This window comes from Notothenia rossii, assembly GCF_949606895.1.
Source record: "Notothenia rossii genome assembly, chromosome: 5".
Taxonomy (NCBI): domain Eukaryota; kingdom Metazoa; phylum Chordata; class Actinopteri; order Perciformes; family Nototheniidae; genus Notothenia; species Notothenia rossii.
This window is the reverse complement of record NC_136903.1, coordinates 13008532-13023099: the sequence shown is the minus strand read 5'-3', so window position 1 is coordinate 13023099 and position 14568 is coordinate 13008532. Positions and strand designations below refer to the sequence as shown.

General features: G+C 41.9%; 1 protein-coding gene across 1 annotated transcript; it reads right to left on the bottom strand.

Annotated features, from left to right (window-relative positions):
• Positions 1-1136: 1136 nt before the first annotated feature.
• LOC307040581 (transmembrane and coiled-coil domain protein 3-like) lies at positions 1137-14568 on the bottom strand. Its single transcript, XM_079683556.1, has 4 exons — positions 14347-14568; positions 4701-5644; positions 3860-3995; positions 1137-3402 (listed from the first exon to the last, which is right to left on the bottom strand). Exons 1-4 carry the CDS (start codon positions 14410-14412, stop codon positions 3100-3102), a joined length of 1449 nt encoding a protein of 482 aa, XP_079539682.1. The 5' UTR covers positions 14413-14568; the 3' UTR covers positions 1137-3099.

Here is a 14568-nt window from a genome sequence, read left to right as displayed (position 1 = left end):
GGTTTTTATATAAATGGATCAGGGGAAAAAGAGTGCAAATCTTTTTTCCTGAAACTTTCAGAATCTCTTTACACAGAGGGGACACATGTTGATGTAAAAGACATGAAAAAATGGAGTGTGACCTTTAAATTAATAATTTAGATATAAATCATGCAGGAAATCTGGTTTCTGCTATTAGGCTGAGTGAGATGCTCCAGCCTTCATATATGTTTTCTCCGTCTCTGTGTTGTGTCTACAGTGCAGCACCATCACCCTCTAGTGGTGTTGAAGGAGAGAGTGTTTAGTAGTGAGAGAGCAGCACATATTTGTTGTGTACAAATTTACTTTAGAAACTGTATTCATATTACATTTTGATTTGTTCGTACCTCAGGGGCAAACGTCTGAGAGGAAAATAAAGAAAACAGCAGTTTTATTTAGAAAGAGTGTTCCCAGTTTCAGAGTTATAGTGAGTAAACAACCCATCTTCTTTTCTTTTTACAGTTTTCCTCATTCACATTGATTAAATTCTCGGATGATAATGTTTGTTTAAAACTGTATAATACAAATATATTAACAATTCGTTTTTTTGTGCACTACAGATTGCACATGGCTTTGTGCCCTCATCTTTTTTAGCCATCACATGCAAAATAATTTGTTAAATGTTTGAAATATATTATTTGTCTGCTTGATTTCCAGGTTAGCTGCTGGGTGACAGTTATGAACTACTTATCACAATATTCTATATTATATTTAACATGAAAGGTTAACATACATGTTTCCTGTTTGAATTAGACTTTGCTGTACACACGCACACACACACACACACACACACACACACACACACACACACACACACACACACACACACACACACACACACACACACACACACACACACACACACACACACACACACACACACACACACACACACACACACACACACACACACACACACACACACACACACACACACACACACACACACACACACACACATCCTTTTTCTGTGAGTAACAGTATTGTACAGTATTGACTTTTCCCAGGAAATGTTTACCTATTCAACTACTTAACATACAAATCTAAAAAGCGCAGTGCTACGCACACACACATTATCATCCAGCTAGACAAAAATAAACAAAAACTCCGTCACAAGATGATTAAAAAGGCTTTTTAATTTAACAGAGTGTAAGACAAAGGCACGTAATGCATGAAATACAACTGATTGATAACGTAGTGCATCAGAGAGGAATAGAGAATATAAACCAGATATGTATTCATCAGTAAAACGTCCTCAAATATGTCCTAAACAGGAAGAGAGAAATATAATACAGTAGGTAGAAGACAAGTATTAACACAAACATGTTATTATGGCAGACGAACATTAAAAAGTGGTCCTTAGCTTCATATGAGATCATCATAGGCAATGTTAGTAAGACAAAAACAATACATTAATCAGTCAAAAATTGGCTCGTAGATCATCACTCAGAGCCTGTACTGAAGGCTGTAAGAACAAAACGAATTGCATTTTTCCTCAGAAAAAGGCCTTGTATCACAGTATAATCCATCGCCTCTCACTCACATTATTAATAAAATACAAACATCAGACCCATAAAACATAAAGAGAGCTTTGTGTGTGTGTGTGTGTGTGTGTGTGTGTGTGTGTGTGTGTGTGTGTGTGTGTGTGTGTGTGTGTGTTTTAACTGCAGAGGCTTCAGTGGTTATGGATCTCTTATGCCAATATTAATGACACTTCCCCCACCCCACAGCGCCCTATCACTGTAAAACATTGACGTAAATGCTCACTCCTAAAATACCATTTTAAAAACAGTGCTCTTAGAAATTAAACATATTGCACTTTAAACATCGGTAAACAGAACAAACTTTAAGAGACGACGGACCGCACAGGGCAGACAAAGATACGGAAAGGAAAACACCTAAAAACAGGATGTCTATTGCCTCTGTGCTTGAGACTGTAAATTCTTCATTTCAAGCAATAGAAAAACATTCGGGGAAATATGCTTATTGATTTTTTTGCAGAGTATAACATAAGTGGATTCATACCACTCTGCGGTCTGTATGCTAAATATGCAGTTACAGAGCACCTAGTTAGTCAAGTGTTTACAGCACATAACAGCCAGATAACAACATATCCCGGGTTTGAAATAATCTACAATGAGTAGCCAATTATCTTATCTTAACATAAAGACTGTAAACATGGCGAAATAGCTAGCATGTCCCTGGTAATGGTGGCAACAAGATCTGCCTCGGAGCATCTAAAAACAAACTGTGTAAGAGTGTCAAAAGTACATGTAATAGGTTATGTCCCCGAAGCAGTTACTTCCTGGAATAAAGTCAGTCACATTACCCAGAAAATGTCACTTTAACACTTAGTTTTTTGTAAAGATTAAACAGGACGTGTTCATTTGTCAGTTTTTCAGTGGATTTTGTTCCCAGAAAAGAGTCAGGCTAGCTGTTTCCCTCTTTCGATTGTTTATGCTAAGCTAAGCTAACCGTAGCATCATATTTAAATGGAATCTAGCGTAACAGAGATAAACGCATTTCCCCAAATGTCCAACTATTCTTATCAAGGTGACAATAGCATTTCGTAACGTTAGCCAACAACATAACAAGCTTGAGGTTTTGTTTGTGTGTGCATGATTTCTAACAGATGGAGAGATGTTCAAGTCAAGCAGAAGCAACATGAGAAACATTTATCCGTGGCCTAATGTGACCTCTTCAAATAATATTTCCCCCAAAATCTGTGGGGAAAAGTAAGTCTTATGCAACTCTTTCCACCCTTCTTGATCCTAGACTATTTTCTTGTGATGAATTCATATCAAACCTTAGAGAAGTAACACAATTTATTAATTATTTTAACTGTTATAAATATTATTTTAAAGGTTAATGAAAAATGTTAGCAACACATTCAAGTTCTACACAAGAGAAAAATTACCTACATTTAATTGCAATTCGACTTTAAAAAACAATGACTTCTGTAAATGCGTGGCGATCGTGTCTACTGACGATTGTACAACCAATCCTCTGAGACAGTCCTATCCTGACACCAGACAGCGTCCATGTTTCTGAAGTGTTATTGTCAGTGTGCACTCTTCACTCTCAGACAGGCACTAACAACCTGTCGATGGCGTACTGTAAACGCTCCCAGTTCTTCCAGAAAATGGTCAAAAAACACACTCCCAGTACGGTAACTACCACATGGTGCCGGCTCCTCATCAGTGGAGCGGCAAACTTGGCAGCGGTGGAGACGCACACGAGGATGACGGTGATGATGGCCAGCATGATGTTGATGCTTTTTCCCAGAAGCACTCTGGCGTCACGGCTCTCGATCTGCACCGTCTGCTGCTGCTGCTGCTGGAGCTCCAGCTTGGAGACTCGCGTCTGACACGACTCCAGAGCCTCCTAAAAAGAGAGAGAAGAACCATGAGAGTCTGAATGTTTCCAAAATGGCTAAAGGGCTTTTTGCTGACCCTTAATTAATCAAACTTCAATTAGAGATTCATTATGCATGAGCAGAGGGACAGAAAAGATAAATGTCAAATGACAAAACACACTTTGTACCCTTCAGAGTGTTATCTCATGAAGGGAACGATTGTACGTAGGCCACTAATGCATTCGCCTCTATATGGTAATGTCCTTAGCCTGATTACAGTAGACTCATTATGGGATTTAGAGAAGCTTGGTGGGGGTGTTAAAACTATACATTTTAATATGCTTCTATCTTAAAGTGGCCCTATTTTTGCTTTTTCTGGGCGTTTCCTTTGCTGTAGTGTGTTATATAGGTTTTAGTGCATTTAAACACTCTGCAAAGGCTAAACTTTGCAGAGCGTTTACTGTTGAGTGATTCTCCGTTACATGCCTGTATGTCTCTGGCCCTCTCTTGAGCCTGGTACGCGATCCTCTCCTCGATGCTGGCCAGCTCCTGCTTTAGATCAGTCATCTCATGTTGGTGAAGCTCTGTCAGGTCGTTCAGCTGATCTTCTAAGCGCTCGTACCTGGCACAGGATGCAGAAATGTCCGATTTGAATACTGTGTATGAAATACTTCACTACAAATGCCATGTTTGTTTACATTTTTAGAGAATAGACGTAACATTAGAAGGTGTTTTGAATGAAGTAATAATCAAGAATATTATCATTGGAATACATTTCTATTTATTTACGATTTATTTCTTGGCATAGGACATTTCAATTGATAGTTGTGAAGATAGCTAGTCTCTCTATAAGTCAGAAATCAGATAAGTAAGTCTCAAACATGCGTGGAAATCAAAAAGGTTGCTCACTGGAGGAACACAATGGTAATTGAGGCTCTGGCCCACTGAGGAAAGCCCATTCATTTCCAGTATTACAAACTGGGTGTCTGTGGCAACATTCCAAGGGGAAATTACATGCAAGCTTAGTTAGTTATGCATTGTCCTATTGGATGATTCTGCAGAGAGAGTGGGCAGATCTAACACAACAGACTCGCTCTTCAACTCACTTGGGTGTAAAACCACAAATGCCTCTGCTAGCATTTCAGGCAAACGGATACTAAGATTTAAAAATATGGGAAAGAATGATACTAATGCCCGGGTGCTAACTGCAAACCGGCTGACATCAGAAAGATCCAACAACCCATCTCTAATTAATGCCCTCACCATACTTGCACAATAAAGAACCAATATTGTATCCAAATTATATAATTAAGTAATAAAAACATACCTGTATCGCTCCTCCTGCAGTGATTGGCTGATGATGCCATACTCCCTTTTGAACTGAGCCTTGATCTCCTCCATATCCTCCTCCAGCTGGCTCTGGGCCTCCTTGATCTCCCTCACCTCCTCCAGGCTCAGAGCTAGTCTGCCCTGGCTGTCGTCCTTGGCCTGCTGGCCCGGAGTCAGCCCCGCTATGTTCCCGTTACTATCTGCTGAAATGGAGGCGCTCCCAGAGGAGCATTCATCATCACTGGGGTACTTGGGCTTGCCCACCATGGAGGTGCTGCTACTCAGTCCCTTGCTGGCAGTGTCAGTGGGCAGCGTGGGGGAAGCATCCAGAGAGTTCTTGAGGTGGGCGATGTTGTCAGCGCTGCCAAACTTGTTCCGGATGAGGTTGGCGAACTCTCTAGGCTTGCTGAAGAAGAAAGGAGGGGAGAGGGAAACACCTGGGCCAATGGTCTTGATCTTGTCCATGGTTGGGTGTCGGCCACTGCCCGTCATGTCCTTCAGCAGCTGTCTGGGCGACTCCCTGGGCATGGTGCTGTGTTTGACAGGCAACGGGTGAGGGGATGGGCTGTAGTGGGTTTCACTGTCTTTCATCTTTCGATGGTACTGTTCCAGCTTTTTCTGCATCTGGGCGATGTTTTGAGCGGACTTCTGGTTCTTCTTCTCAAACACCTGCTTGATGCGCCCGACCTGCAGCTTGTCGGCGCTGTTCACCAGCTTCAGGTACTCTGCCACGTTTTCATCCCGGGCCGTCTGCTCAATCTTCAGCTGCTCCGTGATTTTGAGCATCTTCTGCTGGAGGCTGTCCAAGCAAGACCGGCTACGCACGACCTCGGAGCCCAGACCAGGACTTCCATCGGTCAGATCCAGGTCCAGGTTGGTCTCTGAAGAGCCCCGCCGCATTGACACGGAGATGCTCGCGAAACTGCCCTCAGAACTCCGGTCCTACGAGTAGAAGAAACAACAATCAGATAAACATACTTTATTAGATAGGGAGCAATTGCAGAAATGATCTTGGAGCTACTTTAGAACAGCAACTATATTTCCCATTGTATGCATTAATACATGAAACCCCAAAGGAGCATTTCATTCACTTTCAAATTGGACCTCATTTCCTAGTTTATACTATATTTCCTCTTATTTACAATACATTATGTTATTTCATCCCACATAATCTCCATACTCCTTTAAGAGACACATTTCACATTACAAAACTATAGTGTGTATGGAAAACTACAAGTGGTGGCTTCTGATAAGGAGCTCTCTAGTCCAATGGACGGTTGTATCAAATGTATTATTTTCACTCTCATTTATCAGGAAGTTTGGATAATTTGGTCAAACTTGAGGGTGGTTCCAGAATTTGATCTGAAAGAGTTGTTATGCCCCATGGGTGTCTTTTTATGTCTCTGGAAAGCGATTGTTTGTGACCATTTCACAACGTGTGTTATGTGCAGTTTGCACCGTCTGAAGCATTAAATTGGCATTCATGTCGGCCATTTAATAGACTAAAAACATCAAGATGGGTGGCTTGTGAGTGAGATGTTACGAACAATGGCTGAAAAAAAAAAGCGCTGGGTAATGAAACATTATTTCCGTTTTTGACGTGTGCTCTTCTTCTCTACATTAATACAGAGCAAGGCCTCTGATCTATTTAGTTTCCTGCTATTGCCACAGTGAGACCATCTGGGTGGGCATGTAATGCTCTTATTTGGAGCATCCGTTATGTTTTAGAAGCCAGAATTTAATCCTGTTGTATTTACATTATAGCACACTTGACACATTCAGATACCAACTATTAATGTGTGTAAAAGAAAAGTGGAGCGTGGATCAAATGTAGGTGGTCAGTGATAATCTCAAATAAGGCCATGATGCACAGGGGATCCCTTTTCAAGACATTTCCCCCTGTTTATACAGTAAATTACCATTCTCCTAACAAAGGTTCAACATTACACTATTGACTGACATGTCAATAGTGTGAGAGGTCGGCTATAAACTTCAGGAAGTGAAACTAAATAAATGTGGCTTAAGTAAGCAAGTTCAACTATGAAAGGAAACATAACAACTTCACATAAAAGGGGAAACAGACGAAAGCTGTGAAGACATACAGTATGTTCTTCTTTTCTTTCTTTTTTCGGAACAGCATTTTTAGAACATGAGTTGCACCTCAAGTGTAATAGCACAACACCAGTGTATGGACAGGATATGTAAGCTGATAGAGCCTAATGCCAAGTGTTGTACAACAAGCACTATGGGCTGTACAAAGCTGCAATAATCCTTAACAAATGTAACACCACTAGTTTCAAGCAAATAAACTGATCACAGCTAACTCAGGCAGGCTTAGGGCTGAATCCAGCTTAGCATTCCCACAACAACACATGATGCTTACATATTGCAAGCTAAGTACCTTTACAATTGACAAATGCCTCGCGTTCACCACACACTGACACTCCTCGACATGTGACTGTCAGGTGTAACTAAAGACAGGGTTAACCAATAATACAGTGATTAAGTATGAGTACACTGCTGTACACAAACAGAGGATAACATAAGAAATACATTATCAGTCCTCTGTCAAACCAGTTGGATTTAAGTTATCCAGTTACACATTCCCGTTTGGTTGCTGTTGCCATGACCTCACACTTAATCAACCAGTCAAACCAGTTTTCATGGGTGATACCAGTGAGCAAGAATTTGATTTATCATCGCCGACTTCTCCATTGTGTACTAGAATGTAGTTTCAATATAAAGTAACACAGACAATTAACTTGTTTTTGGATTTATGGTTGGAAACGCCCGTCTTTGTGTTTGTCTGTACATCTGTAAGTGTTTCGGTTTGTCTGTCTATCTCTCGGTTCAATAATTTGGTACAGACTAAACTATCCCAACAAACACGGGTTGACTTTTTCGCAGCTGGCCAGACATTACATGTCACTTTTTAGACGCTTTTATCCAAAGCGACTTACATACTCCATACTGTGGGCAATCCCCACAGGAGCAATTTGGGTGAAGTGTCTTGCCCAGGGACACAACGACATGCTGACTGCAGTGGGGTTTGAACCTGTTCCCTGATCCGAACACCAACGCACAACCCACTGCACCACACGCCTCCCAGGTCTCTGCATTTGACCCATCCTTGTGTTAGGAGCAGTGGGCTGCCATTATGTACGGCGCCTGGGGAGCAGTGTAGGGAACGGTGCCTTGCTCAGGGACACCTCGGTAGCACTTGGTCTTTCCGGGACTTGAACTGGTGACCTTCCAGTTGCCTATGGACTTCGCCACCACCGCCCTAACACCATCATGTGGCCAAGTTTAGCCAATTAGCAAATGTTAGCATGCTAACCAACTACACTAAGATATAAATGCTGCTAAACATAAGCAGGTTATGATGCTAGCACTAGTATTTGAATCAAAGTAAGTACAGCTAAACCAACTGCTAGCATGGCTGTAGTAATAATAACTACTAGTAGTACATGAACACATTTACAAATAGAAGTTGTAATATTATAGTGCCTATAATTATACTGTACATATTACATGGGCTACTTTATGCATAGTTTGTAACCAGAGAATGCAATCAATGCCTGGGGTAATTCAGCCTCTGTCCTCATCCCACCCCCCACCCCCCCACCCTCTCTGGCATCTGTCCTTCTTGAACACAGGACGCTTTGTCTTCAGAGAAAAAAAGCGCACTTTGTCATGTCCTACCTCTGCTCTGTCCAGGACTCTGATGAGCGAGCTACTGCATATGGATTCACTGGCCTGACCTATAGCCTGAGGAGCCCCGCGTCCAATCACAATCCTGCTCCCTCCGGAGCGCAAACAATAACTCTTGTCAAAACAATCAGGTTCATACATAAGTCCTGCTTTTTGTCAAACCTGTTTGTCAAAGAAAGAGAGGCTTAATATCCTCCTTTTTCAAGCGGAAGTATAGGGCAGGCTTGTGAGTAGGTTGTTCATATTACCCAATCGTTTTAGTTTTCAAACAACAAAGAGCTGCCTGTTCCACCAGACAGCTTAGACTGCATGCTATTTATCCAGGACTGGAACTAAGCTGGCTCCTCAGGCACTCTCCTACCACAGCCTTAACTTTGAAATGTTCAATACTCTCTCTTGGTAAAGCAGGGGTCAGAGAAAACAGGGGTGTATTTCTATTGCTTCAAGGTGCTGGTATCACATACTCCGGATGAGAGTAGAATAGATCAAATTGTGACCTGGCTGGCAGCCATTGATGAATCACTGCTGAAGCCTGCTGGAAAAGACCTGTAGTACCGAATGTCAAGCCGAAAGAGTTTCACACAGCTGGAAGGATGGACCTACGATTGTTCTAATAAAAAAAATAAAAAAAATGCTTTTGGCAGAATGAGGCATGATTCACGAGAGCAGCTCATATAACACTCATAACTCAACCCAGATGTTACACACTCAAACCCAAAACCGTGTGTGACATACGGCTATCTTCATTTTATAAGAAATTTAATAGGCTAATTTCCATTAAAGCTACTCAAGGTTTTCTGCCCACGCTGGCTAAACGCTGGAGAAATGTGAGGGTCTCTCTGGGTGAGTGGCTCTGCTAAATGAAATAGACTCATGCTGATGAAAAATGTCCTCCGAAATATGCTGAGGAGCTGCCCTACTTTTTACTCCGTTACTCCCAGGGAGTTATGCAGGCATTCTCCAGAGGTAGAGGGCTGGAACAGGGAGAGGATTAAAGGACTTCTGGGGCTGGCGGGAGGGGGGAAAGCCCAGGAACTAGGGGAAAAGCCGCTACAAAAAGGCAGATGGTAACAGTAAAATCTGACAGTTATGTGGACAGCCCTTTACTGAAACATCCCAGATTCAACACTGGTTAGAGTTTGATATTATGGAGTTTCCATCTCCATCCTAATACCCGTATGGCTGTCTTCAAGCTAAAGGATGACCTCCTACAGATTACAAAGTGAGAATTTCATTCACCCATCTGACTGATCATATGCCTAAAATCTGCTTTATCACTACCAATGTGAGAAAAATGTTGTCTTTGAAATGAATAAGCCATTACTGTTTGACTAACCCATTGATATTAGTTTGATAGGAGATTAGAAGCAGAGAGACAGACCGAAAGTGAGAGACAAAATGTAGACAACCAAAACAGATACGATGAAAGAAATAGAACAAAAGGCGGACGCTCCCAAAGAGAGGGCACAGCAGCACACATCACCCCGATCATCATCTCCTCCAACAGGATCTACAGGGTGGCCCCGGGGTGCCTCTCTTACACCTCAGCCCTGTTTGAGCCCCCTGTCCCCCATGCTGCCCTACATAGCAAACAGCCAAACAGCGTCTGTCCAACACCATGACCCATTTAAAATGCTATGACCTGGCTAGACAGCATAACATAAAGATCCAACTGCATTAGCCTCAATCTGAGCCCAACAGAGAGCGTGTGTTGTTCTGCTGGAAAGATCCGTCCAAATCTCAGTAACATTTGGGGAGCAAAGGGAGTTGATAGAAACTGCAGATGCGGCTTATCTTGCACTGCAGTGAGCTCTCTCTTGGATCAATGATCAAGTGAGTGATTTCATTTTTCATGAAAAAACTGATATTTTTACCGCAGCAGAGGAAGAAACATGCAAAGCATTAAAGCACTAAAGTCCTGAACTGGAGTGTGGTGAAAGCACATAGATTATTCAAAATTGGTGCAGTAAAAGTACTGAGCAGCGTTAGTGAGATAAATATTGGTTCTTCAGATAAGCAGGATTTACAGAAAGTGAGTCAGTTTAATGCTAAACTCACTGTCCCTCCCTGTTAAAGGCGTCTCTGAAAAACACAGTTTTTTCTTATGCAAACAGGAAGGCATTGTCCCCGTTACGAGGAAGTAAAGTTTGCAAAAGCTCACATCTTTAATCTTGTGAGATCATCAGTTCACACTCAGGTCTTGCAGCGCATGCACAGGCACAGGTGTTTGCGGTCATTAGAGGAAATTAGATAAAAATGGTGAGAGTGTGGTGAGTAGTGCAGAGGGGGGAACTTATTCTCACTGTCAAAACCCTGAACACACACACACACACACACACACACACATACCATGTATACATCACTTCAGGGGACATTACATTGACTTACAGGCATTTCCTGGAGACTTATCCTAACCTTAACCATAACCAACACATGCCTTACCCTAACCAAGTCTTCACCCTAAAATTAATGATTCCCCTCATGTGGACCTCCATTTTGTCCCCATAAGGAAGGCGAGGGACTGTGTAAGCAGATGTAGGTCCCCACAAGTATAGTACACACACACACACACACACACACACACACACACACACACACACACACACACACACACACACACACACACACACACACACACACACACACACACACACACACACACACACACACACACACACACACACACACACACACACACACACACACACACACACACACACACACACACACACACACACACACACACACACACACACACACACACACACACGGCGAAAGAGCTGGCAGACTCATTTAGATGGAACAAAACCGTCCCTTGAAGAGAGAACAGAGCCACAGAGGGGAAGAAGCCTGCAGTGCTTATTGGTATTCCCTCCAGCTGATCCTCATGGATACAGACACTCTCACAGCTCACAGAGGGAGAGGGGAAGAAAAGCAGAGAGGGAGAGCGACAGGGAGCACCTCTTTGATTGCAGAGAGCTGACCCAGCATCTCCTCCCCCTCCTCTCATCTGCGTCCCACAGCTGCACCACAGTTTGATTGCAAAACTTTTTCTACAGAGGCCAAGAAGTATGCCTCTTCAGAACAACAGAGGAAATAAAACTAGCAACAGAGTTTGAGGTCATGAGTTCCCTGAATGAGTAATCCCCATGAGGTCAGCGGAGTGACTTGCTTAAGGCATATTCATTATTATCTCGTAAAAAAACTGGTCCTGGACTAAATCAATGGCCCATTAACACTCCCAGCATCTGCCTGCACCCGTGGACTGAGAAAGTATTTAATGGGATTCAATTAAGATAAAATGCAGCTAAATTCAAAGCACTGATTCAAAGTTGGAGAGTGAATAGAGCCAAAGGCATAGCAGGATTAGTGATTAGGTTCTTGAGACATTAAACATGAATTTATAAAGGGAAAAAAAGGGACAATAGCTGCCAGTTAATGATTTACAACATAAAGAAGGTAACTATTAAAAGGTTGCTTATTATACTGATGTACTGTTAAGCTTTTTCCTGGTGACATTAATGTTAGAAAACCATTACAGGTTGGCAGAGGGTTCATGTGAGGACAGTCAGAGGGAAATGACACGTACATCTCTACAGAGCCACCATCTAGACCAGGGGTGTCAAACTCAAATTCATCGCGGGCTACATTAGCATTATGGTTGCACTCAAAGGGCCGGTTGTAACTATATAAATATATACAATATAATGTATTATTGCCTCTGAATTGCATTATTATCAGATAGGGTAATAACTCAGTAATTAACTACGTCTGAAAGCAGAAGCCCAGGGCAAATAATTCTCTCTTCAGTGCGCATGTCACAGTGCGCGATGCATTGTGGGACATGTCGTCTGTAAAGTTGCACTTAACTATATAATAACGTATTATATTCTTTGCAATTCTTGCGGGCCACATCAAATGAAGTCGCGGGCCGGATTTGGCCCCCGGGCCTTGAGTTTGACACCCCTGATCTAGAGAGAGGGTTAAAGACTCAGAATGAGGCGTTGCATCATCTTTGGCCTGTAAGCCACTATATCTGCTGGACAATGGCTTTTTTTTTTGAGGAACCAAACAGGAATGTCCTTTGCAGCCCAACAAATGAAGGAAACACATAATTACACAGCCCAGAGGTAATAAACCAGCCAAATCCTAAGCTATGTTGTCCCATTATATTGTGATGGCAATCAAACCACAACCGAATACTTGTTTACTTGAGCTGGCTCCAAATATTTGTTTGAATATCTTTCAAGCTCTACTCCAGGGGAAATGTTATTGATTTCATTCCTTTATCACCAATCAGAGCTCCTGTAATCTGAATGTATGTGCAATTGTTCAAACGGCAGTTTTAATAGGAGCTAAACCGGTTAAAGAAAAGCTGCCAGCGCTCTCTCTCTCTCTCTGGGATGCAGGATCCCTTTGAAGAGTATGGCTGACAGGAGTGGCAGCACTGGAGGCTCATACATACACTGGGAAGAGAAACAACCTGCTGCACGACACCTGACTTGTTACTTGTGATATTAAAAGATGCTTTGGAGGTTGTTATCTTTCTTATCTGACTCAATGGTTAACAATAGGGAGTTGTTTGTTGGACATATTTGAAAGCACTTTCAGACAAATTGGTGATTTGGGTTTCATTAATGAATATACTGATTTGTCTACATTTCTGTTTAAAGATATAAATAAGATACAATTTGATAGTTATCTGGACATTTCTCTATGTGAGTTCAATCCCCTCTTTGTGTCAGGCGTTGAATTAAATCTCAACGAAACCAACACTTCACTCATTCGAGAGTTCACATACTTATCTGACACAATGGTTAAGAATAGACGGAGTTGTTTGTTGGACATATTATAAAGCACTTTCAGACCAATTAGTGCTTTGAGTTTCATTCATTCATTTACTGATTTGTCTACATTTCTCTGTAAAGATATAAATAAGATACACTGTGATAGTTATCTGGACATTTCTCTATGTGACTTCAATCCCCTCTTTGTGATAGTTGTTGAATTCAATCTCAACGAAACCAACCATTCACTCATTACAGAGTTCACATACATAGATAACATGAGTCCTGAGTGCATGACAATTAAGATGAGGTCAGATTTACTCTTGAAAAACTAGATTAGATGACAAAAAATGCTTGTTCTGTCTTTTTTGGCTAGAGGATAACACATAGAAACACACTGCAATTCCATAGAACATCCAAACTACAGAAAGGAATTGACATATGGATGAAACAACACCCATCAAAATTACTATAGCCCTTGCCTATACATTTTAATTAGAGCTGCAATATTAGGTTATTAAAATAGTATAACAAATATATTATCATAATAAATCATATGAGTTTGTTTAACTAAAATTCAATGGATCCAGCTTCACCCATGGGGACTTTACATGTTTTTTTGTAATTATTATTTTGAACTGTCGAACAAATCAGGCAATGTAAAGACACCAATTCATGCTCTGGGATGTAGGGGGCCTTTTTCTATAATTTATACCATTTAATAGCCCAGAGAATGAATCTAAAAAAAACGATATAATGATCACCACAGTAATCGATATGTGAAATACTCGTTAGTTTATGGCGTAATTTGGATGTGAGGCACCAAAAAAAGATTACCATCTCGTTTGGATATCTTCAAATGTGTGGACAAGCGCATTATGAGCCGAACAGGATTTTGTACCCGGAGTTCACAGTGACACTTGAAGACATCCAACCAGTGGAACCAGACATGCTCTTTCTCTGCGTAATCCCCCTGCCTGTACCCCGGGTTGGACGCTCTTTGTTGAGAGAATGTGCCGCTTCAGAGGCGCAGCTGTCGGTTTCTCATGACGTGGAGATGATCCGATAACAATGTGCGCTGGTACAGTAAGGGACCTGCCTGACACAACAATGCTGCGGAACACACTCTCACATGACATTACTCACCATCCGGCTGCTGAGGTATTTCTCCACTTCGGATAAACTTCGCACGGACACGTTGGCGCTGGGCATAATAATCCCGGGTTGGTGGGTCAGTCCGGAGAGGCCGGGGCTTCAATTCTAGACTAGTTTACAACTCAGACCTAATCTCGTGTCCATGCTGAGCCCCTTTTCTCTCCCCCTCTCTCTCCCTCTCACACACTCTGATGGCCCTCTTCAACAAAAACA

Coding starts and splice junctions, on each gene's coding strand:
- LOC307040581 (XM_079683556.1), bottom strand. CDS start 14,412: ATGCCCAGCGCCAACGTGTCCGTGCGAAGTTTATCCGAAGTGGAGAAA. Junction 5,645..14,346: donor AATACCTCAGCAGCCGGATG/GTGAGTAATGTC, acceptor TTCTACTCGTAG/GACCGGAGTTCTGAGGGCAG. Junction 3,403..3,859: donor AGAGGGCCAGAGACATACAG/GCATGTAACGGA, acceptor CTCTCTTTTTAG/GAGGCTCTGGAGTCGTGTCA.